We start from the raw sequence: 26,554 nt of genomic DNA, 5'->3' as shown, positions 1-26,554 counted from the left end.
TACAAGTGACAGGATGAACAACCCAGTTGGGTTTTCTTCCTATTGGGGAGTGTTGTACATGCTGCTATGGCGGTGTCTTTACTCACAGGATGAGTGACGCTGCCCAATACTGTCACTATGGCGGTGTGTCCACTCACAGGATGAGTGACGCTGCCCAATACTGTCACTATGGAGGTGTGTCCACTCACAGGATGAGTGACGCTGCCCAATACTGTCACTATGGCGGTGTGTCCACTCACAGGATGAGTGGCGCTGCCCAATACTGTCACTATGGAGGTGTGTCCACTCACAGGATGAGTGACGCTGCCCAATACTGTCACTATGGAGGTGTGTCCACTCACAGGATGAGTGACGCTGCCCAATACTGTCACTATGGCGGTGTGTCCACTCACAGGATGAGTGACGCTGCCCAATACTGTCACTATGGAGGTGTGTTCACTCACAGGATGAGTGACGCTGCCCAATACTGTCACTATGGCGGTGTGTCCACTCACAGGATGAGTGACGCTGCCCAATACTGTCACTATGGCGGTGTGTCCACTCACAGGATGAGTGGCGCTGCCCAATACTGTCACTATGGCGGTGTGTCCACTCACAGGATGAGTGGCGCTGCCTAATACTGTCACTATGGGGGTGTGTCCACTCACAGGATGAGTGGCGCTGCCCAATACTGTCACTATGGCGGTGTGTCCACTCACAGGATGAGTGGCGCTGCCTAATACTGTCACTATGGCGGTGTGTCCACTCACAGGATGAGTGGCGCTGTCCAATACTGTCACTATGGCGGTGTGTCCACTCACAGGATGAGTGGCGCTGCCCAATACTGTCACTATGGCGGTGTGTCCACTCACAGGATGAGTGGCGCTGCCCAATACTGTCACTATGGCGGTGTGTCCACTCACAGGATGAGTGGCGCTGCCCAATACTGTCACTATGGCGGTGTGTCCACTCACAGGATGAGTGGCGCTGCCCAATACTGTCACTATGGCGGTGTGTCCACTCACAGGATGAGTGGCGCTGCCCAATACTGTCACTATGGCGGTGTGTCCACTCACAGGATGAGTGGCGTTGATGACTGATGAGTACCTATTGTAACTATACGGACCATCATACGTATGTTGACGTAATGACGTTGCCTAACAAGCCGAGTTTTCCTGAAATTATATTTTTTAAATTTTATATATCATGGAATGATAAAGAATTCTCTATTATATTATATATGATTAACGTTTTTTGTGATTTGAGTTCAAACTAACATTTTTATCAAACCTAACGTAACGTAACCTAACCTAACCTAGTCAGTAATTAATGTTTCTAATATAATATAATAGTATTAACTGGATTAAGCGAATTTGAAAAGAAATATTTGAAGAATAACGAAAATCACTCTGCCTGTTAGGCAAATCGAGCTTGCATACTAGGCCAAGTAGTGTGATTCTGGCTATTAGGTACGATATCTGTTAGAATAAGGACCTGCCCGAAACGCTGCGCGTACTAGTGGCTTTACAAGATTGTAAATACTATGCTATGTATTCTCACAATCCCACTGTACCTTCTTGAATATAAATAATAAATAAATAAATAAATAAATATATAAATAAATATACAGTATATACAGACAGTATATAACAGAAATCGAACAGTGTTTTGATAGTATGTCCCGAGGCAGGGGTGAGTTGCCAGGTATGAATTAATGAACCTGTTTCTTTTTAACCATTTGAATGTTGTAACTTGAATATTTCGTTTACATTTATCAACGTGGTTTTATATGAACTCAATATTTATGAACCATCCACGAAATCCTAACTCTCCCAGCACACGGACATCAACAAACATAGAGAAGGGAAAAGTGGCCATCCACCATCGGCCTGAAGAGGAAGGAGGAGGTTGGTTGCTTCAACAGCTGGAGGAGGTGCCAAGTCGCACTTGAGTAACTTCTGTTACTTGTATCCCGGCGTCCGTCAGCGTCGGACGTGTGTGTGTGTGTCTGTGTGTGTGCTGGGGCTCCTAGTGTCTCTGTGTCTGTCTGTGACACCGGTGCCCAGGAAGGGTTGGCACGAGGGCCATGTCTCTGGCGACGGGAGTGTGTGTGTTGTTGGGGGTGTTTGTGTGTGTGTTTGGGGATGGAGTGACAGCAGGGGAAGATGCTGGCACTGGCGGCCAGGCGGAGAGCGGTAAGTGCCACTATATGACACTTTATCTTTGTTTGTGCCGTTTGACGGACTCTCTGTGTTGTTGGTGGGGGGGGAGGGGGACTTGTTTGTTTTTTGTTTAGCTTGTATATATCAGTTGTTTGTTATTAAGTGTTGTTGTTGTCTGTGGATAATCCCTCCCACTGTAGTGTCTACAGTGGGAGGCAGCATCCCTACATGCTGCCTCCCACTGACATTACACTCCCATGTACACGACAGTACAGCCACACAACCACACTACACACACACACACACACACACACACACACACACACACACACACACACACACACACACACACACACACACACACACGCACACGCACACATACCTGTTGATTGACGGTTGAGAGGCGGGACCAAAGAGCCAGAGCTCAACCCCCGCAAACACAACTAGGTGAGTACATACACACACACACACACACACACACACAGATGGAATGCATTAGGCAGTGATGTGGTGGAGGCTGACTTCATACACAGTTTCAAGTGTAGATATGATAGAGCCCAGTAGGCTCGGGAACCTGTACATCAGTTGATTGGCAGTTGAGAGGCGGGACCAAAGAGCCAAAGCTCAACCCCCGCAAGCACAATTAGATGAGCACACTACACTACAAACAACCACACTATACACAACCAATTTACTCATTTGTCCATCCTATCCCATCCCAGCTGAATGATTTTGTTAGTTTATTGTGTCCCCCTATACCCATCCTATGGGCGGAAGTGGAATAGTTACAGAGGTACATAATGGGTTCAGCAACTGAAACTCCCAAATAAATTTAGCCGAGCAAGTTACAGTCTTGATAAGGCAGTTACACACTTTAATATGAGAGAGAGAGAGAGAGAGAGAGAGAGAGAGAGAGAGAGAGAGAGAGAGAGAGAGAGAGAGAGAGAGAGAGAGAGAGAGAGAGAGAGAGAGAGACAGACAGACAGACAGACAGACAGACAGACAGACAGACAGACAGACAGACAGACAGACAGACAGACAGACAAACAGAGACGGGAAGGACCGACCAGGAGATTCAACAGCCACCGACTTCACCAGCTTTCACCTCTTGATTATCGACTTTCACCAATGACTTACAAAAACCAAAGAAAACAAAGATGCACCGAACATTAGTAGCTATAGTTTAATGGTGACAACTGTAAGGTTCTGAACCCTGAACATTATAATAGAGATGTCACCAGGCATTAGCCCAACATTGTTGAAATGGACCACTCTTGAATACGTGAAAGATGAAGGAGGTCTTCCTAAAGAACCTGATCTCTGCTGTCCGCGAGGTTCCTGTCCACGCTGAACTGTCCTCTGGCTTCCTGCGTCGTCATGTGACAGATGTACCTGTCCCAGACAGGCTCCCCACCTGATGTTGTCCTCGGAGATGATTGTATTTATAGGGATATAGAGCCTAAAATTAGTCTAATAATGGTTAAGATAGAGGTAATTGGTTACTGGGATGAATCCCAATATCCAGCTGTTATTCTTCATCTTTATCCTGCCATCTTGAACGTGTCTACAGAAGGATAACAACGTTGATCTATGACATTGGAAGCGTTCTTTATGTACAGATATGCAGGAAACGTTATGTGCATTCTTTAGACAGATAGAGAGTGACGGGGACGTGATTGACTTACACAAACGGATAAATGGGTATAGCAAATTGTATGCAAATAGGGTGCTAAAAATATGAACTCTTTCAACTTCCCATTTTGGAAGTCACCCCTCCAGCCACCCCCTTTTTTTTGGCCCTCGGGAGTGCCCTGATTTCACACGGTACTTTCTCTTTCCCCTGACTTTCTACTTCTCAGGCTCCGGTTTTCCCCTCCTTGGCACTGTCTTGAAGCTTGCTATAGTGCCACACTATGGCCCAAGTGCAAGGTCAAACGATCGAGTGGCTGGTCAGTTGGTGACCTGCATGACAGGTCATTCCTATAGCTAGGTCAGCCCCCCCCACACACACACAGAATCACCCCTTAGAACCACTCCTTGTACGACAGTGCCATGGGCACAATCAGAGAACACTATGAACATCAGAGGTCCACGGTTATTCAACGTCCTCCCAGCGAGCATCAGAAATATTACAGGAACAACCGTGGACATCTTCAAGAGGAAACTAGATTGTTTCCTTCAAGGAGTGCCGGACCAACCGGGCTGTGGTGGGTATGTGGGCCTGCGGGCCGCTCCAAGCAACAGCCTGGTGGACCAAACTCGCAAGTCAAGCCTGGCCTCGGGCCGGGCTTGGGGAGTAGAAGAACTCCCAGAACCCCATCAACCAGGTATCAACCAGGTATCAGTGAACTTAGAACGGAAAGCTGTCTTAGCCTGTGATGTAGTTAGCATTTATGATTTAACAATATAAGAGAGAGAGAGAGAGAGAGAGAGAGAGAGAGAGAGAGAGATGAGGGAGGATGGGGTGTGGGAGAGAGGGAGGGAGAAAGCGTCACAGAGTGGGGTGGGTGTGGGTGTTCGTATGATGGATAAAACAGAACTCTGACTTTCAAGCTCTCCGACTAAACACTTCTCCCTCACTGTCTACCACTTCTCACCATCCCAACCTCATTCTCTCCACCACCACTCACCATCCCAGCCTCATTCTCTCCACCACCACCACCACCACCACCATTCCTGGGTGTCCAGGGTGAAGGCCAAACGGCTGGGGGCTACCAGGAAGTCACTTTCTAGAGGGTCTAAGACCTGAGAAATAATAATAATAATAATAATTTTTATTTAGGCAAAGGTACATACATAAAGAGATTTTACAAAGTTTGTTGGCTTTATAGATAGGAGCTAGTACATACAATGCCTAAAGCCACTATTACGCAAAGCGATATGCAACACTCTACGTCATCACTACTCTTTAGCAAATTTAACCCAATCCAACCTAACCTAACGATAATAAGAGACAATATGTGTCACAATATAATGATCTTCGCCACAGGTTTCGGATCCTATCAGCTTTCTCAGTCCCGTTAAAAACCTGTGACGTCACGGTGTTCACAGGCGGTTTCTCTACAGGAAACTCACGAAAGGAGAAAAACGAAAGAAAGAGAGAAATAGAAACGGAGAATAGGAAACCCAAGTGAAAATTACCCACAAAAGAAGAGAAAACGGTAAATGAAGGCAGGAAACTGTTCCCGCCAACACTGCCAACGTTTTCTACGCGCGGAATGTTGGAGAGTCGTCTGGCCTCCGTGTCTCGCTCGCTTCTCTGGCTTCTTCAACCCCCGCTGGAAGCCTTGGGAATAACTATACATGCATCACTAAGCAACTGAAAGATTTGTAAATTCTTTAATTTACTGCAACATGAGGGAATGGATGCGGTATCGGGCTCCTGGCGAGGAAATCTTGTCCACTTCCCTAAATTAGCTCTCCGTGTTTGATCAGACTTGAGTTGCTGGTGCTTGTATTTATTTGTATATTTATTTATAAATCGGCACAAATACAGGAGTTTTAATAAGGCTAATAAATCGTAGATAGCTTGGGCATAAAGTTTATAAGGGTTTAATCTTTGGAGCCGGTGGAGTTGTGATTTTGGACTGAAGGTGAGGGAGAATATAGCAGTGTTGGAGGGTGGAGCATAGCGCTGGTGTGTGGAGTAAGTGGGTCAGTGGACGACTGATGTCTCCTCGCCCGACCCTGCCCCCTCTCACCACCTCTATCCCCCCACCCCGTTACTCCCCTCCCATCTCCTCTATCCCCCCTTCTGGGCTCCTGTGCGGTTCCTGTACATTAGTGTGAGCGGCGGTGGACCACTAACAGTCACAGAAAAGCCACTACTTCACTATCTCCTGGAATGTGTAGAAACCAACGACCTTAGAAGAACTTGTAGAGTCCCCGAATCTTGCAGTAACCACCCTGAAGCCATCAAAAATACTGCCACTCTTGGCACACTTCACTCAAAAACACTGTCACTCTTCTGGTCAAAGAGGGTCCGTCTAATTACCACAAGCTACCACAAACTACACAAACTTCAGAAAGCTTCCTGGCAATACGTTAGTAATGAATAAATATGATATATTAAGTTAGGCTGACCTAACCTAACCTAACCTATCCTAACCTATCCTAACCTAACCTAACCTAACCTAACCTAACCTAACCTAACTTAACCAAACCTAACCTAACCTAACCGAAGCTTGGATCGTCGACTTGATTTGGCGTCACCAGCTTTTTATTTTCGTCTAATTTCTTTATAAAAAGATACTTTTTCAGATTAAAATTATGTTTTTTCGTGTTGTACATTCAGCACCAACATTATAATGAGTAAATATATCATATTTATTCATTACTAACGTATTGCCAGGAAGCTTTCTGAAGTTTGTGTAGTTTGTGGTAGCTTGTGGTAATTAGACGGACCGGTCAAAGAAGGTATCCAGCAGCTGGACACCCTCATAGATACTGTCAAACAGTATCCTCCCCGCGATAACAGCCTGACGATTTAAATGCGACCTCAGCAAACAATATACATTCACTCAAAAAAATATTCTTCCACTTACGGGCTATTCATGCCCGTGCCACCTCTTGTAACACCCAGGACCTCCCCCTCTTAGAGTTCACACCCAGGGAAGCCTTCTCCAAGAGGTCAGCCCAGATGACCTCCGGTTTATCTTGTATATTGATTATAAATTCCTGGGTTAGTCTTAGTCAGCATAGTTTCAAGTATGTAATATTTCATGCAAGGAAATTAGACTCCAGATTCTTATGTGTAAACATCCCTGGATCTTCCCCTTTTGGCCAGGTCAGAGGTCAGTCACATGTAATTAATAACTCCTCTCTTGAAGAGTGTAGGGTGAATGTCAAACAAGCTTTTTGAAATATTTCTTGAGTGTTTGTACACTTTTGGTGGGTAGCAACAGCAGATCTCCCCCTCCCCCCTGTGGGGGGTTGTATATAGAGGGCCTGTAGGAACATAGGAAGGGCAGAGGGCGGTACACCGGGATCGAAAGCGGGGCTGTGAAGAACATCTCAGCCCGGGAGAGAGATAGCTTAAGGTAATGTGTGTGATCTCTGAGTTTTTGTTCCATGTCCAAATTTCTTAACTTTTTGCCAGTGTTAGTGTAGCATTTATAAGTAGTGATTGACATAATTTTGGTCTCAATAAACTCGTTAAATTTCCCGTCTGTGTCAATTGTTGAATCCTCTTAGCCTTTTGGATATAGTGGCTGACAACCGTCCCATAATTAATGACAGTCATAGAAAGTACTCTCCAAGTCAAGCAATGTTTCTTGCCTCGTTGCTTGATATAGTCTCAATGGTCCAAGGCAGATGGTGGCAGCGTATTTCATCCTGTGTTAGCATTTCCTTGTTGGCAGTGTACTTTGTAGTCCCGGTGTAATCATCATATGTCAGCCCATAACAGTGTTACCAAGTGCAACCGATGAGGAAGTGTTACTCAGGATAAGTAGTGTGTACATGATTATAGTGGTGTTCCATTATAGTGGTACATTTTAGGGTGGTGTTACAATAGAGTGGTGTTACACTCTTGGGTGGCTTAATCTTCATCAGTTCTTGTTCTGTCATCTTAGTTTGTTTCATGATGTGTCTTTGATGTAAGTGTTTCATCGTATGAACTTCCCATCAGGGTTTTTCCTTTTTTCCTAAAACTTTCCTGGGTTTCTACAGTCGACTTAAATTTAGCTTATCAGGTCATCCCATTTTCGGTGTATTGTTTTGCATAGATCTTGCAGTTCATTGTGTAGTTCCCTCTGTAGTCTTTGTCTAACCTAAGTTGAGAAGTCTGGGGCCCAGATGGGGTTAGATGTCCGCTTCTCATCATATTGGGGATGGCTTTTCCTGCCTGATTGTTTCTCCCATGTCCCAGAGTCCTGTGTTTTGTGCTCACATGTCCCAAGAAGTAGGCAGGTTTGTTCCTTCTGGAGAGTTGATGTTGGCCAGGGGAAGGTATCGTCGTCTTGGTGGTTAGTAGCACGTTCTAATAAAGATTGTACCTGTTGCCATTTGGAGTTTAATTGGCAGGAAGTTATCCTGAAAATGCTCTAGAATTTTGTGATAAATTTCTCCTGACAACAATTGTTGGTCCGTCGTTGGTCTGGTCATCTCTGTTAAATAAATAAAAATAAAAATAAAATAAAATAAAATAAAATAAAATAAAATGTTTATTTAGGTAAGGTACATACATACAAGAAATTTTTACAAAGATTGGTTGACTTATAGGTAGAGCTAGTACATACAATGCCTAAAGCCACTATTACGCAAAGCGTTTCGGGCATGAAAAAAATAAATGACAAGCTTAATACTAATTGAGCATAAAGAGTAGAATGAAAACAAGAAATGAAAACAGCTGAAAAAGCAGCATTGTTGACCTGGTACGTGTTGTAATGAATATCTTGATCTTCTCTCCTTACTTTTTTCCCATGGCTGTTAATGAGTATTATATCCGAGTCTGTGTCTCTGTATAAGTTGCTGAGTTCCATTGGTCTGTGCTGAGTCCTGCTTAATACATTGTGTTGTATTATTTTTAAGGACCAGTTGCGACGTGTTGGTCTGTTCCACCTGGTGGATTTCTTTGGCTCGAGGCGTATCCATGGGGGGCAGAGGTTGTGGTGAACGTGTGTGTGACATTATGTGGTTGTAGACCTCACTCTTACTGTTGGCTTAGTCGTGTTGGAATTTTATTTGTCGAGAATTTACTCTCTCTCGAAAGGTCTTTCGGTTACCTATATGGGTCTTGCTTGTCGAAAAGAATTCGATTGTGTTTTGAGGTTTTTCCTGCGTCTTGGGTTTGTGTGTGTAAGCCTGTGGTGTTGACAGTGTGTGTGTGGGGTTAGTACTGAAGCTCACTTTGGGTTCCAGGACTCGTTCCTCTTCTTCATCATCATTCTCTATTAGAGATGTCTTATGTGGTGCTTGAAGATTTGTGGCATGTCTTTGATAAGGGTCTGTAGTGGTGGTGTTCCAGTTACCTCAGGGTCAGTGAGATTTTGTGCAGTGGTGATGGTGCTACATAGTCTTCCCGGCTGGTTGAAGAGGGGGGGGGGGCGGTAGAGCGACGGTCTCGCATCATGCAGATCGGCGTTCAATCCCCAACCGTCCAAGTGGTTGGGCACCATTCCTTCCCCCTGTCCCATCCCAAATACTTATCCTGATCCCTTCCCAGTGCTATATAGTCATAATGACTTGACACTTTCTCCTGATAGTTTCCGTCCCTTCCCTCCAGGGGGACGAATTTTTAATCTCTTGAGCCCAAATTGTCTCAGATTTTGTTGCTTCCTGGGGGTGGAGGCCTGGTCAAGGACCGGGCCGCGGGGACACTAAAAACAAAGCCCCGAAAGCATCTCAAGATAACCTCCTCACCCACCCCCTTTCTGCCTAGTGATTACCTCTCATTGGCTGAGAGCTAATCACTCAGGCCTTCCACTTGATCGGTTGAGACTCTCAGAGGTCACCTCTCCTACTACCAACCTGTTGAACCTTCTGGGGATCAGTGGCCCAGGGGCCCGGTCTCTGGCCAGGCATCCGGCATGGTTTAAAATTAATAATTTAATTAATTTTGCCCCGAGGGGCGAGTTTATTAGGCAACGCCACTCATCCTGTGAGTAGACACACCGCTATAGCAGCATGTACAACACTCCCCAATAGGAAGAAAACCCGCTGGGTTGTTGTGAATATACATCAGCAATCTACTCACACTTTTCGTTAGTGTGGCTTAATTCACACACGGTTTCAGACACACGTGATGGCTTTTAGGAACTGGATAACAATGTTCTATAAGGTAAACCATTTACATGTCTGGTAAATTACTTAAGTTTTAATTGACCTCAAATTTGTGTCACGATTACAAGGGATATAAAGGTCTAATTACAAGGCACAATGAAATGACAAGAACGCGATGTATCTCTGAATGGTTCAATGGGTGGCGCGTGTGCCTGGGGAGTCCAAAGGGTGAGAGTTCGAGCCCGTTGCATAGCTTCAGTACTTTACTCATCTAATGGCGGTACTGTAGTTAACGTTACGGTACATAATAATAATAATAATAATAATAATAATAATAATAATAATAATAATAATAATAATAATAATAATAATAGGTTATCTTTTTGGGGGCTTAGCGTCCCCGCGGCCCGGTCCTCGACCAGGCCTACTTTTTCTTACACATCCCCAGGAAGCAGCCCGTAGCAGCTGTTTAACTCCCAGGTACCTATTTACTGCTAGGTGAACAGGTGCATCAGGGTGAAAGAAACCGGGATCGAACCCGAAACCTTAGGACTACGAATCCCGAGCTCTGTCCACTCAGCTGTGAGGCCCCAAGTAGCAGACGGCGGTGAGGGAGAGGGCGCTTAACTGTAGTTTGTAAACAAGAGCTCAGGAACCCTCTGCCCTCTACGTGTAGGGATAAACATGTAAACAAAAGTATTTATCACAAGATAGCACTAAGCCCAGCATGACTATAGCAAGCCGGTCGGCCGAGCGGACAGCACGCTGGACTTGTGATCCTGTGGTTCCGGGTGCGATCCCAGGCGCCGGCGAGAAACAATGGGCAGAGTTTCTTTCACCCTATGTCACTGTTACCTAGCAGTAAAATAGGTACCTGGGTGTTAGTCAGCTGTCACGGGCTGCTTCCTGGGGGTGGAGGCCTGGTCGAGGACCGGGCCGCGGGGACACTAAAGCCCCGAAATCATCTCAAGATAACCTCAAGATAGCAAAGGTACTATTGGACTACTGTAGTACAGTCGGGTGCGTTCTCGACTCAATCGAAATTCTGGGTTCGAATCCCGGGCAGGGAAGGCCTAGTCGGAGACCGGGCAGGGAAGGCCTGGTCGGAGACCGGGCCGCAGGGCCGTTGATTCCCGGAAGTTTCACAAGGGAGGCAGGCCAGAAATGGTTGGGCGCGTTTCCTATCACGTAATGCCCCTGTCCACCTAGCAGTGAATAGGTACCCAGAAGTTAACTCAGCTTATTGTGGTGTTGCATCTTGGGGTGACCTTGATATAAGCCAGTTTAATAAGTTAATTTTAATAAGTCAATTTAATAAGTCAATATTGACTTATTAAATATGTGCATAGGTGACATACTTAACATAATAGATACCCTTAAAAAGATTCATAGAAAACACCGACCTTACCTAACCTTGTTAGTATCTTAAGATAAGCATCTTATTGCTTCGTAATTACAATTATTACCTAACCTATAATAGGTATAGGTTAAGTAATAATTGTAATTACGAAGCAATAAAATGCTTATCTTAAGATACTAACAAGGTTAGGTAAGGTCAGTGTTTTCTATGAATCTTTTTAAGGGTATCTATTATGTTTAGAATATCACCTATGCACGTAGTTAATAAGTCAATATTGACTTATTAAATTTGCGAGAACGGGTTGCAGCCAAACATTTATTGTATATATAAACTGGCTGCCTGTCCCCCGACACAACACTTAAAGTTATTAAAAAGACGACTCCATCATGAGCAATACGGCCCTAGTTTTTTCTTTCACTCAGGTAACAAATTCCATCCCCCAGATTAAAGATAATATAGATAGCCTACATAAATCTCGCAGGTAGAAATTCTTTCGTTCTTGTTACCAGGGTTCAGGTAGCTCTGGTGGCCTTGGGGATGGTGGAGGGAAGGACGCCTTGTGTAGGGCTTTTGACTGTTGCCGCCGAAGGCCGCTAGTTTATTGTGCACCCCATACTCATCCTGTGAGCGGTAGCGCAAAAGCATTACAGAGGGCACAAAAGGTCTTACTCCCAACCATCCCCTACTCCCTCAGGAACATCCCTTACCTCCCATCATTCCTCACTTCCCATTGTTGCTCCACTGTTTTGGCTCATGGAGGTCCCCGCCTGACCTTCCCCAAGATGCAACCAACAACAATTATATATATTTAACTCATAAGGTCAATTAAATTTGAGATAATACAAATACATGCTAAAAGGCGTAGTTTAGGCTGTTTCTACCTCTTCTATTACAGGTCTCTGAATTATAATAAGATCACACTGCTATGGGTGAATATAGGCTTTGGGTGAAAGGAAATTTGGCCAAAACTCTCAGTGGACCTTTTCGGTTATGAACCGACTTTTTTTTTTTTAATTTATTTATTATGCACCCTATACCCATCCCGTGGGCTGTGGTGGAAAGGGTTACAGAGGCACAGAATCAGTTCAGGAACTGAACCCCATCATAGTTCGTTTGATGTTTGGTGGTGGCTTTATTACCAACCCTGGCTTTCAATAACGCGTACATGACAGGAGGCACTCCACATGCAGCTGGGTATCCCTATCTAATATATAAGCCATTCATGTTGGCCCATATTAGTTTAATAATGTAGGACAACCGCGCGCCCCCGAACCTAACCTCAGTAGTGTATTAGATTATATAAATTTTATTTTTTTCTAAGATTAATATTTTTGAGAATTACTCCACCAGCCATATCTCCCTTCCCTCCACCAGCCATATCTCCCTTCCCTCCACCAGCCATATCTCCCTTCCCTCCACCAGCCATATCTCCCTTCCCTCCACCAGCCATACCTCCCTTCCCTCCACCAGCCATATCTCCCTTCCCTCCACCAGCCATATCTCCCTTCCCTCCACCAGCCATATCTCCCTTCCCTTTACCAGCCATATCTCCCTTCCCTCCACCAGCCATATCTCCCTTCCCTCCACCAGCCATATTCCTTCCCTCCACCAGCCATATCTCCCTTCCCTTTACCAGCCATATCTCCCTTCCCTCCACCAGCCATATCTCCCTTCCCTCCACCAGCCATATCTCCCTTCCCTCCACCAGCCATACCTCCCTTCCCTCCACCAGCCATATCTCCCTTCCCTCCACCAGCCATATCTCCCTTCCCTCCACCAGCCATATCTCCCTTCCCTTTACCAGCCATATCTCCCTTCCCTCCACCAGCCATATCTCCCTTCCCTCCACCAGCCATATCTCCCTTCCCTCCACCAGCCATACCTCCCTTCCCTCCACCAGCCATATCTCCCTTCCCTCCACCAGCCATATCTCCCTTCCCTCCACCAGCCATACCTCCCTTCCCTCCACCAGCCATACCTCCCTTCCCTCCACCAGCCATATCTCCCTTCCCTCCACCAGCCATATCTCCCTTCCCTCCACCAGCCATATCTCCCTTCCCTCCACCAGCCATACCTCCCTTCCCTCCACCAGCCATATCTCCCTTCCCTCCACCAGCCATATCTCCCTTCCCTCCACCAGCCATACCTCCCTTCCCTCCACCAGCCATATCTCCCTTCCCTCCACCAGCCATATCTCCCTTCCCTCCACCAGCCATATCTCCCTTCCCTCCACCAGCCATATCTCCCTTCCCTCCACCAGCCATACCTCCCTTCCCTCCACCAGCCATATCTCCCTTCCCTCCACCAGCCATATCTCCCTTCCCTCCACCAGCCATACCTCCCTTCCCTCCACCAGCCATATCTCCCTTCCCTTTACCAGCCATATCTCCCTTCCCTCCACCAGCCATACCTCCCTTCCCTCCACCAGCCATATCTCCCTTCCCTTTACCAGCCATATCTCCCTTCCCTCCACCAGCCATATCTCCCTTCCCTCCACCAGCCATATCTCCCTTCCCTCCACCAGCCATATCTCCCTTCCCTCCACCAGCCATACCTCCCTTCCCTTTACCAGCCATATCTCCCTTCCCTCCACCAGCCATACCTCCCTTCCCTCCACCAGCCATACCTCCCTTCCCTCCACCAGCCATATCTCCCTTCCCTCCACCAGCCATACCTCCCTTCCCTCCACCAGCCATATCTCCCTTCCCTTTACCAGCCATATCTCCCTTCCCTCCACCAGCCATACCTCCCTTCCCTCCACCAGCCATATCTCCCTTCCCTCCACCAGCCATACCTCCCTTCCCTCCACCAGCCATATCTCCCTTCCCTTTACCAGCCATATCTCCCTTCCCTCCACCAGCCATACCTCCCTTCCCTCCACCAGCCATATCTCCCTTCCCTCCACCAGCCATACCTCCCTTCCCTCCACCAGCCATATCTCCCTTCCCTTTACCAGCCATATCTCCCTTCCCTCCACCAGCCATACCTCCCTTCCCTCCACCAGCCATATCTCCCTTCCCTCCACCAGCCATACCTCCCTTCCCTCCACCAGCCATACCTCCCTTCCCTCCACCAGCCATATCTCCCTTCCCTCCACCAGCCATACCTCCCTTCCCTCCACCAGCCATATCTCCCTTCCCTCCACCAGCCATACCTCCCTTCCCTCCACCAGCCATATCTCCCTTCCCTCCACCAGCCATACCTCCCTTCCCTCCACCAGCCATATCTCCCTTCCCTCCACCAGCCATACCTCCCTTCCCTCCACCAGCCATATCTCCCTTCCCTCCACCAGCCATACCTCCCTTCCCTCCACCAGCCATATCTCCCTTCCCTCCACCAGCCATATCTCCCTTCCCTCCACCAGCCATATCTCCCTTCCCTCCACCAGCCATATCTCCCTTCCCTCCACCAGCCATATCTCCCTTCCCTCCACCAGCCATATCTCCCTTCCCTCCACCAGCCATATCTCCCTTCCCTCCACCAGCCATACCTCCCTTCCCTCCACCAGCCATATCTCCCTTCCCTCCACCAGCCATATCTCCCTTCCCTCCACCAGCCATATCTCCCTTCCCTCCACCAGCCATATCTCCCTTCCCTCCACCAGCCATATCTCCCTTCCCTCCACCAGCCATACCTCCCTTCCCTCCACCAGCCATATCTCCCTTCCCTCCACCAGCCATATCTCCCTTCCCTCCACCAGCCATATCTCCCTTCCCTCCACCAGCCATATCTCCCTTCCCTCCACCAGCCATATCTCCCTTCCCTCCACCAGCCATATCTCCCTTCCCTCCACCAGCCATATCTCCCTTCCCTCCACCAGCCATATCTCCCTTCCCTCCACCAGCCATATCTCCCTTCCCTCCACCAGCCATATCTCCCTTCCCTCCACCAGCCATATCTCCCTTCCCTCCACCAGCCATATCTCCCTTCCCTCCACCAGCCATATCTCCCTTCCCTCCACCAGCCATATCTTCCTTCCCTCCACCAGCCATATCTCCCTTCCCTCCACCAGCCATATCTCCCTTCCCTCCACCAGCCATATCTCCCTTCCCTCCACCAGCCATATCTCCCTTCCCTCCACCAGCCATATCTCCCTTCCCTCCACCAGCCATATCTCCCTTCCCTCCACCAGCCATATCTCCCTTCCCTCCACCAGCCATATCTCCCTTCCCTCCACCAGCCATATCTCCCTTCCCTCCACCAGCCATATCTCCCTTCCCTCCACCAGCCATATCTCCCTTCCCTCCACCAGCCATACCTCCCTTCCCTCCACCAGCCATATCTCCCTTCCCTCCACCAGCCATATCTCCCTTCCCTCCACCAGCCATATCTCCCTTCCCTCCACCAGCCATACCTCCCTTCCCTCCACCAGCCATATCTCCCTTCCCTCCACCAGCCATATCTCCCTTCCCCTCCACCACTCATATTTTCCCTGCCCATTTCCCCCCCCCCCCATCTCTTCCTTCCATCCACCCCCCATCTCCACGCCTCTTAATTATACAAAGGCGCGATGCGCCTGCGGCCAAAAACAACAGGGGCAGGACCCAGCAGGAGGGTGGCCAGCTGACCCACAATCATGGGGAGGATGGGGAGGTGGGGTAACCGGTTTATGGAGCGAAGAATTCCTGTTATTCCTCCCCCTCCCTCCACTCCCCCACTAGAGTACTTACGCTATCAGGGTCAAGTTCACGGTTGGGGATGGACATTGTTGGCAAAAATAAGCCGCAAACTATTATATATTAAATAACTATTATAATGTATAATTCATATTTTCATATCATACCTTTAATTCATATATTCATATCATCTAGGTAAAGTCCTGGTAGTACAGTCGGGTTCGTTCTCTGCTCACAATCGAGAATTTTGGGTTCGAATCCCGGGTAGGACTGAACTAGTTGGGTGTGTTTCCTACCACCTCATGCCCCTATTCACCAAGCAGTAAATAGGTATCCAGGAGTTAGTCATATTGTAGGGTTGCATCCTGGGGAGGGTCTCATATATGCCTAACTTGTACTAATAATTGTATTGTTCAGTGTCGGGGGACAGGAAGCCAGAGTATATTCATACACGTTTGGCTTTTATCGAGGTCCCCCCCCCCTCCCCCCAGGGTCGAATTACTGACCCCGCCCAGGAAGCATCCCCACAAGCTGACTAACCCCTGGGTACCTACTCACTGCTTGGTGATCAAGATCAATAGGTGAAAGGAAATGTGCCCAACCATTTTTGTTTCGGGATTCGAACCCGAAATTCTCGATTGTACGTTGAGAACGAACCCAACTGTATTACCGGGATCCATATCTTCATTCCCTCCGACTCTTGACCTAGTTAGCCCTTTAAGCCCTCACGTCACCTTTTCTCTGTCCCTCTTTCATCCCTTCCTCTTTGCTCCTATCTCTTCTCCCCCCCCCCCCCACCTAGCCCTTACCTGCTCACCATAATTAGATTCCTGCTCCGATTCTCCTGTCTTCATAGAGAGGACCCAGCATTCTGATAACCTTCCTTCAACTTAATTTCCTATCTTCATCCGCAGGTCTGCTGGTGCTGACGACAAAGCGGCAAGGTGGCGATGCCCACAAGAGGTTTCTCAGATCAGCCAATGTTTATGGATACAAAGTCAAGGTAAGTTCAAGTCAAGAACAGTTAAGCCAAGCAGTTAGGTAAGGCTAAGAATGGCACAAATATAGTTGATTATATGTTATGCATGCAAGGTTAAGTAAAGACAGTTCATGCAAATAAGGTCAAATAAGAAAACCCACAGGATGAGGTCTTTTCATTTAAGGATTACAACTTGCAGTTCAGTTTGATTTTCATATCAAGGTAATTAAGGCAATAAACTGTTATCTACATTTAAGCAATCTTCTGTGGTTCAGTTTAAAAAATAATTGAGAATTAAGTTGTTCTGTACACGTATAGTACTTGGATCACTGCCTGTATCCTATTTCATATTTGACAAGAAATATATTGTACTTTATAGTTCATATACTGTACAGTATTTATTAGAAATTGAGCATTACTGTAGGTTCCTCCATGACAGGTCTTGGATGAGGGGCAGGAGTCTGAATTTAACGATAAGCGACACCTTGAATTACTGAAGGCCGAGTTTGAAGCCCTTGGTGAAGATGACAAGAAGATTGTGCTCTACACAGAAAGGTTAGAATACTGCATCTGTAAATTACTGTTAAGAACTGATACAATAATAAAACAATTTTTTTTTATCATAGCACAGTTATTTGTCCAGTAAATAGACTTCATTCATGGAAATCTATTTATTTATTTAGTTATTTATATACTTACAAGAAGGCACATTGGGTTATGAAAGGAAAGGAATTATCAGGGGAAAGCGCCAAGCTGTTACGACTATATAGTACTGGGAAGAGGTCAGGATAAGGATTTGGGATGGGACGGGGGAAGGAATGGTACTCAGCCAATTGGATGGTCGGGGATTGAACGCCGACCTGCATGAAGCGAAACCGTCGCTCTACCATCCAGTCCAAGTGGTTACATTGGGTTACACTCACTCAATCACTCACTCACTCTAATTCACTCTCTCACTCTAATTCACTCTTACGAACAAAATAAGTATATGGAGCCCCACTTGGCAAATGGAATTTAATGTGAATAAATGGCATGTTATGGATTGTGGAATATTAGAACATAGACCTCACACAACCTATAAATTATGTGAGAAATCTTTAAAGATTTCTGATAAAGAGAGAGATCTAGGAGTGGTTCTAGACAGAAAATTTTCACCTGAGGACCACATTAAGAACATTGTGGGAGGAGCCTATGCTATACTTTCTAACCTCAGAATTGCTTTTAAATACATGCATGGAGAAATACTAAAGAAATTGTTCATGACTTTTGGTAGACCAAAGCTGGAATATGCAACAGTTGTATGGTGCCCATATCTTAAGAAGCACATCAACAAACTGGAAAAGGTGCAAAGACATGCCACTAAGTGGCTCCCAGAACTGAAGGACAGGAGCTACGAGGTTAGAGGCATTAAATATGTCAAAGCTAGAAGTTAGAAGAAAAAGAGGCGATATGATCACTACGTACAAAAAGGTAACAGGAATCGATAAAATTGATAGGGAAGAATTCCTGAGACCTGGAACTAAAAGAACAAGAAGTCATAGATTTAAACTAACGAAACAAAGCTGCTGGGGAAATATAAGAAAATTCACTCTTGTAAACAGAGTGGTAGACAGTTGGAACAAGTTAGGTGAGAAGGTGGTGGAGGCCAAAACCGTCAGTAATTTCAAAATGTTGTATGACAAAAGAGTGCTGGGAAGACAGGACACCACAAGTGTAGCTCTCATCCTGTAACTACACTTAGGTAATTACACTTGGGTAATTACACACACACACACACAGAGCAGCTCATAGCAGCTGTGTAACTCTCAGGTACCTATTTACTGCTAAGTGAACAGATGCATCAGGGTGAAAGAAACTGCCCATTTGTTTCCACCTTCGCCGGGGATCGATCCCCAGACCCTAGGACTACGAATCTCAAGCGCTGTCCACTCAGCCGTCAGCCCCCCCATGTGTGTGAGTGGCTTTGTAAGAATGTAATGCTTAAACACCAATGTTCTGCTGGCTTCCTGTCCTTATCCCCTTATCCACAATCCAAGGGCCACTAGTGTTAGTGGCCCTTGGGTAAATTCATGTAAAAGTCTATCAAGGAACAATTTCAGATCAGGATTAGCATTCAGCAATAAGGTTTTGTACATGTAACTAGCACAAGAGGATGTGTGGAGTGAGGGTATGTTTAGCATGTTTAGGGATTTAAACAGAGGGCTGTGTGTTGTCTAAAGACTGAATTTGTTATAGGTCTGAAAGCAGATTTTTGCTGGGTGACAATGGCTTGAGGTGATCTGCAGTTGTTGAACCCCATTCACAGATACTGCACGTTAGATAGGAATAGATTAGCAAGTAATACTGTATAGTAAAAGGAGAGCAGAGTAGGGTTGTAACGTACGGTTATGTTACGTTGTTGGGTAGATTAGATACTGTATACAGTTTTTAGTGAGTTTCATATTTATTTAGTAGCCCTGGATACAGCAGTGCCGTCTACGTTGAGACGGAGCTTGGAGCAGAGCAGAGAGCCGAGTGTGGCCGGAGTCGCGGAGCTCTATGTAGGAGAGCATTGTAGCTCGATGCGGTCCTAGTCTGTTGCCTGTTCTGTGTCGAAGCTGTAGCATCTTGTAGACGATTAGAACTGCCTATGCCAAGTGCTACATTCTTGACTGGAAATTGTACTGTTTGCTATTCCTCATATCGCTTGCTTATATGGTGATTACACCTCAACTCCCTCCAACAAGATGAGAAGAGTATTACCTGTAATTGGGGAAAGGAGTGTAGCTTCTGTAATTAGTGCTAATTAGTTATGCTATTAAGATAATGAGATAATGGAGCGAGTATAAGATTTACTCGCTACAATGCTGTTAGTTATTCGCTGGTATGTGTTCGCTACTTGAACTGCTGTGTACTTATGTATGTATCCAGAGATTAGTTAAGAGTAAAACTATGTTTTTTTTTTCCAAATTACAGGTAATACTCTTCTCATCTTGTTGGTCACTCCAGGGTCACCAATGTAACTGTTCTATTGTTATGTAAAGTATGGTGACAATAAACACAAACACTAAGATAATATATATATTTGGTCGAATATACAGAAGTACGCAGGTGATACTTTGGCGAGCAATGGTGTGAGTTGAGCGCACTGAACATCGGTATAGTATCTCGCAAGTGTCTGTTCTAGACCATACTTGAAAGTAGACTAGTTATTATTCTCCACTCTGCTGCTTATATGCTCGAGCAACAGCTCACCGTTCTCCAGAGGTTGACAGGAATAGTATGTGGAAGTTGGGAAAGGTTTGAGTTCCATAATTAGTACCAAGAAGAGCTTTGCTTCTCTCATTAGGCTAATTCGTTTGGAGCGAGTATATTATTGGGATAATCTACTCACTACAGGGTACATAATATCTGATTTTAGAGAGTATCCCAACAGCTTTTGAGATGTTCTTGGCTGTGTGTTGTATGTGGGTACAGTACTGAGGTTTAGTCTCTTGTCTATGTATAGGTCAAGGAACTTTTCATAATTTTTCTACATCTATAAATCATCATCTACAAATCTTATCTAGACAGATGAGGTCAGGATAGGGAAAAAATATTATTGGCTTTAAATAATCCTTAGAAATAATTGGGAGACTTGACAAATGGCCGGATATTTATCTCCTGAATGACCACAAGAGATGCTGGGCCTCTGGTAAATTTAGTAGGTTCTTCTTATTTGCCCCTACCTCAAGCTGGCATATAAAAGTGTTGATTTGCAACGTGTGATATTGCAGTCTTTTGTTAGGCATCTTACAACACAGATTCTGTAAAAGAAAATAGTGACTAATGTTCCTTTGCAAATACGGTTACATGTACATCACTGGCCGAGCATCTGTCTTTGTGTTTGATAAAAGGCCACTTTAAGAGAACAGCATTCATTGGGAATTGAGCACGTTGGGGGTGGAGCATCATTGCCAGTGTAGTGTGATTTGACTGCCTGTTTGCTTTTCAATTGTTTTGGCTTCAAATTCTCTTCTATCAAGTGAGCAAGTTAGGGTCTTGCTCAAAGTCAAGTAAAACAATGATGATGGTTATCTTGTGTACTGGTTATGTATGCTTGTTTAATTATTGCTAAGATCATCTAATATATTTTTATAATTTTGTATCAGACTTTGCTGGTTAGATGAGACCTAAAGTAAAATTCACTGAATGGGGGACATTATTTCTCCAATCTTTGGCATTTTTTGTCAACTTTGACATTTTCTTCATCAGTCTCTCACTTAATCCCATTTTTTCAATATTGAACAGTCATTACATTCCCTCTATTAATCTTCCATGAATCTATTAACATTTTGTTTCCCTGTGCAGTGAGGATGCCTTATTTTCTGCTGGGCCTGTTCGGGTTGTGGAAGAATTTGAAAGTTCTGGTGCTGACATCTTAATCTCCGCTGATGGGTTCTGCTGGCCGGACCAAACCCTGGAGAGCAGCTTCCCAAGGGTGGAGCGTGGCAAGAGGTTTCTCAACTCTGGAGGTCAGTATTTGTTGTTTTCCTTGCTGGTGTCATGTTACTAAAATATTACGCTACCTATCACAGTTGTCTATAGTACTCTCCCCCCTTCCATGCTTATATTATGCTCCCTATCACGGTTGTCTATAGTACTCTTTCCCCTCCCATGCTCAGAGCTCCCCATGATTGCAACTCCCATGTATCTTGACCTTTCAGTATCTTGGTTGCTTCTTTACAATCTCAACATCTGCCAGTATTTATACAGTACAGCTGCTAGATGGGCTGAGTTATGCACTTTCCTGGGACACTCCAGTTGATTTCCACTAACATAAGCAAGTGTTGTGCATACATCACTGAATGTGAATTGGAAAGTAATTATGTACACTAGAAAAAACAAATAAACACTAGATACTATATGTGATAAGTGATTACTGTACTGTATGTGAGAGCATAAGGCAGATTAGAACACTATTCTGTTAAGGACACTGAGTAAAGTTATACAGTATTCTATAGTATTACACTACAGTACATAAAGCCCTTCACTTTCAAATACTGTAGTGTTACTAAATACTCTGTCATAAATACTTTAATTATTTGATCTTTTATGGTTTCCTTATTTATATTTTCAATTCATTTAATCTTATTTCAGTAAGGCCAGTATTGAATGTAATGAAATGCCTGTTTCTGTAGAGCACCAGTAGCTCTCTGATGCCTCAGGGAGCCACTGTGGGGTTTCCCCAGAGAAGCTAAAGTACTAAACAGTACTAAACTAAAGTACAGTACAGGTACTAAATTCTTATGCATAAAAAATCTGCACATCTGAACAGGCCTCCAGTCTCTGTAAAGTAAGCACAATCCCAAAACTCCTCCCATATTATTAAAGTTTCTACCTTGTTGCTACAGTTTTATCACAGCACTGTACTGCAGATCTTATGGACTGATGTTAATTTATGCGGTGTGTTTTTAGGTTTTGTGGGTCGTGCAAAAACCATACACAAGCTGCTGTCAGAGGCCCCGGAAGAGGCCTCACTACAGCTTTTATTGACCCATATCTATGTGAAAGATGCCACCAGGAACAAGTACAACATCAAGCTGGATCACCTTTCTACACTCTTCCAGAACCTCAATGGTGCCACCGGTAGGCCTGTGTGAGAGAGGTGCTCTCTCATTGTTTAAATATTAATTACTTTAAAATCTTAAATTACTGTACCTTATGAATACTAAACAGTGCTAGTATTTTATGGTATCATGTTGATTTTTATAAATCAGTCAAAATCTTAGGAAATTATCTACAGTACAATGAATATTACCGTTAATTCCTGATATGGTACCATAATGACTTGAATGACTTTTTGTGTAATGTAGTTTACCATTTGACAAACCTCCTTTCCCCCTTCCCCCCAAAAGGAAAATCCTGCAAATGGGCAAAAGCCAGGTACTTCTTTCAGCTTCTCTGAAACTACTTTTTCTTCCAACCTATCCATGTCCAGCCACTTGGGGGTGGATGGTAGAGCGACAGTCTCACTTCATGCAGGTCGGTGTTCAATCCCCGACCGTCTGAGTGGTTGGGCACCATTCCTTCCCTCCGTCCCATCCCAAATCCTTATCCTGACCCATTCCAAATACTGTACTATATAGTCGTAATGGCTTGGCACTTTCCCCTGATAATTCACCCCCTCTCTCCAACCCCCTCCATTGTTGCCCCTTCCCCCCCTTACCTGCCCCTCGGTCGTTTCCCCTCCCTCTCCCATCTCCCCAACGTGTTTTTTTATAACTATCCTTGTGCTTAAATAAATATTCCAACCCATCCTCCTGTTTAGATAGTATTTTTTGTAACTATGTGCACCACCATAGTACAAACATTGATGTACAGGGTACTAAGCAATTAGATAGTAGAACTTTGTACTTTTCGCTTTATAGAGTCTCTCAAAAATGAAGCTAAAAATAAACTTAAAATTCCTAGGCCTAGTATAGAACACATAGTAGTAGTAGGCATGCTGCAGTCTTGAGAGACTATGGAGGTGTGCTCTGGTTGTCAAGTGTCCTCTCCAGGGTGCAAAGTTTGGGTAGGTCGATGTGGAGGAGAAGCTGTTACCCCATGCAGCAGGTCCCACCCTCTCCACATTGCTGAAGTTATCCAGTGGAAAAGCAAACGTCAAAACTGTACGCTTGGTTCCAGCGCAGTCGCAGGAGCTGCCAGAACGAGGTTGAAGTCAACAACGAACTGCCTTAGGGGCTCCAGCTTTGGATTTTTCCTCGAGGTTCACTCCTGAACCCCATCCCAAAAGTGGGTATGGCCGTGAGGCAGCGGAGGTTTGAAGTCAGGGTTTCCCTTCCCCTAGATGAGCTGCCTTCCTTAGGCTGTCAAGTTCCATCTTTCTGGAGCAGCTGGTTGTAAGGTGCCAGAGGCACGAGCTTATGCACGAGGATGAGGACCCGAAGGGCCACTCCCAGTACCATTCCTGCAGCAGGCCGGCAGCTCCGCTGAGGGCCCCGCAGAACCTCGCAGAGGAGGACCAGGAGTCCACCGGGGACCACCACACACCACAACACACAACTCAAATTCAGTATTACAACAATTCTACTTTGTGTCGTAGCAAGGAAAAAAATTAATGAATGCTACATATGAACTATATTAGGCCTCAGATAGCTTGTATTAGATCTAGAACGGTTAGGTTAGGTTAGGTTAGTTTAATTTGTTTTTGCAACACATGTAGAAAATAATTTTCCAGTTTGTCCAAATTCAATAGTACCAATTTCTACTTTCTAATTGCGTTGTACGTTGGTATATGTACTATGGTCCTCATCCTTCCTATTACTACCAAAACAGGAGGATGGGCTGTTTTCTTCTATAATTGCTTTAAGTTTCTCCCAGTTTGAAACGCAACAGTGCGAAAAAACAGAACTCCTCCTTTTTATATTATGCTGAGGCTATGATGCTTTCCTCTGGCAGGTGATGTAGAGCTAAGGTTTGCAGGCAAGGAAGCCTATTTACAAAACACCCTGTACAACACGGTGCCTGTGGTGGTGCGAGGTAATGAACACACCAACCTTGTTCTTCACACATTGGGATCCTACCTTGCTCGCTCCTGGAATCCTGAGGATGGGTGCAGGTAAAGCATAGCTACTAAAATCAAAATGGTTTATACAGCTCTAAGCAGCCATGCCTTAAAGACATTTTTGATATCTAATAGATCATTTATATGATACTGTATTTGAATAAAAAAAAAATAATAATAATAGTAATAAAAATAATAATATCACTTGCTATGTGCAAAATCAAGACAGGTAAAATAATAATTATGTAATTTATTATACAGTGTGTATTTTAACTTTGTGGAATAGAGCATATTTGAATTTAGTACACAGTAATATTCTTCATCTGTCTCTGTTTTAAAATTTTTATAAACTTTTTGCATTAAGCTCATTTTAAAACAGTATGCCCTAATATATACCATTTTACATATACACACATTTTGTATGTATGTATATACTGTAGTACATACCGTTTATTGTTTTTTATTCTGGTCTGACATGACAGGTCATGCTGGGATGACATGATGAGTCTGGATGAGATGAAAGAGGAGGAGCTCCCGAAGGTGACGATGGCAATCTTTGTGGAAAAGCCCACACCATTCCTGGAGGAGTTTTTGATCAAAATTAACAACTTGCTGTATCCTTCGTCTAAAATTGACCTCTTTGTCCACAATGCAGTAAGTTGGGTCTCCCTCCTCAATACTGTATAGTCATACAATATACTGCTCACTGATGTGTATTAAAAATTAACAAATTTAGTACAGTATTTTTTCAGTGATAATCACAAAAGAAATTGCCATTTACATTTTCAGTTTTGTACACTAAGAATGGTCTGTCTTGAGTTAATAAGAAAACTTCATATATCCTTGAATATATTGGAATAAATTCTGCACAGGTACTGTAATAATTTATTCTGATTATTATTATTTGTGATTTCTATTATAGTATTTTATATTTGCAGTTTATTTTTTCTCATTCTCAAAGACTTCCTGTAACAGTTCTTTAGCACAAAAAAAAAAAATCTTTAGTCTTATGTGATTGTGTGGTGACCTACATGTATTAAAAATGTTATGGCTGATTGTATGGCTTCTTCTGCTGGATGCTGTAAGATAGTGTAGAACTTCATTTCACGATCTGATCTTTATCTGCATGCCAGAGAGAAATGTTCCGAGTTAACGATTATACTGTACACTGGAGATAATGGGTTATCCTCTGTCATGCTTCCTGTTGGCTGTACTGTATGTTGCTTACTCGTGTTATTACATACTCTATACAAATCTAACTAGGAGCTATTGTTTTTATAGATGAAGCACTGAATGCCATGTTTGAGGATGTTGAAAGAGGCATTATTCTATTATAAGTGATGGTTTTACTTGAGGTAAAATGTCATCTGTAATATATTTCTAGCTAGACTTTAATTGATCTCATTGTTTTTAAACATTTCGGTAGATCCTGCCTCTCAGGATCTACCCGATTTAACATTTTATATTTGTTTATGGCTATATTAATTTTTTGTATTTATCAAGTATTTGACTACAGCCAAGTGAATTACAGTACTATTATTATTATTACCTCAACAGGTGGAGTACCATGAGGAGATGATGAGTGGGTTCATTGAGGCAGTGGGTGAGGAGTTTGCATCAATGAAGTATATAAAGCACGATGAAAACATCAAAGAATGGCATGCCCGTAATGCCGCCATGTAAGTTGCCATTCTCTGTGTAGAAAGGCATAATTGGTTTATGCATGACACTTCGCAACAATCACTGGGTTATATTAAATAAGAGCACACTGCCACTAGTACCATTGGATTAAAGATGAACAAATCCACAAGGGCCGTGACAAGGACTCGAACCTGCTTACGAGAGCATCCCAGACGCTGCCTTAATCGACTGAGGTACTACATGGTCAAAACATTTTTTACCATTTTTGAACATTAAAGATGTTCAAGTGATAAGGAAGACACATTTATCCAGAGCAATAAATTGGAGCATTCAAAATCTGAACTTGTAATTAACTGGAAACTATTAAATTTACAACAGTTAAAATTACTAAAGTTTTCTGATACAGTATCTGGAAAAACTCTCAAAATCTAGTACAGATAAATTTAGCTCTTAATGATACTACTGTACTTTGCTTTAACATTTATTTGTATACAGTATTTGTTATTTTGGCTATAAATTATGTTAAAACAAAAACTATATCATATACAGAATATAGGTAAAGTTACA

The 26,554-nt window shown here is 44.3% G+C and overlaps 1 protein-coding gene across 5 annotated transcripts in view; it reads left to right on the top strand.

Moving 5' to 3' along the window:
* The window catches only part of LOC123759111 (procollagen-lysine,2-oxoglutarate 5-dioxygenase 1), a 75,186-nt gene that overhangs the window by 24,403 nt on the left and 24,229 nt on the right, over positions 1-26,554 (top strand). For 4 of the 5 annotated variants that reach the window (XM_069324971.1, XM_045743975.2, XM_069324972.1 and 1 more), the window contains exons 2-8: positions 16,754-16,842; positions 17,258-17,373; positions 21,148-21,311; positions 22,255-22,425; positions 24,241-24,400; positions 24,829-25,000; positions 25,904-26,025. In XM_069324971.1, coding sequence (XP_069181072.1) covers positions 16,754-16,842; positions 17,258-17,373; positions 21,148-21,311; positions 22,255-22,425; positions 24,241-24,400; positions 24,829-25,000; positions 25,904-26,025 — 994 coding nt within the window. Of the gene's footprint in view, positions 1-1,948; positions 2,175-16,753; positions 16,843-17,257; positions 17,374-21,147; positions 21,312-22,254; positions 22,426-24,240; positions 24,401-24,828; positions 25,001-25,903; positions 26,026-26,554 lie in introns of those variants that run through there. The other variant, XM_045743971.2, reaches the window with a different exon arrangement.

The sequence above is a fragment of the Procambarus clarkii genome, chromosome 15 (assembly GCF_040958095.1).
Source record: "Procambarus clarkii isolate CNS0578487 chromosome 15, FALCON_Pclarkii_2.0, whole genome shotgun sequence".
Taxonomy (NCBI): domain Eukaryota; kingdom Metazoa; phylum Arthropoda; class Malacostraca; order Decapoda; family Cambaridae; genus Procambarus; species Procambarus clarkii.
The sequence above is the reverse complement of the archived record's forward strand: the minus strand, read 5'-3'. Positions and strand labels throughout refer to the sequence as shown.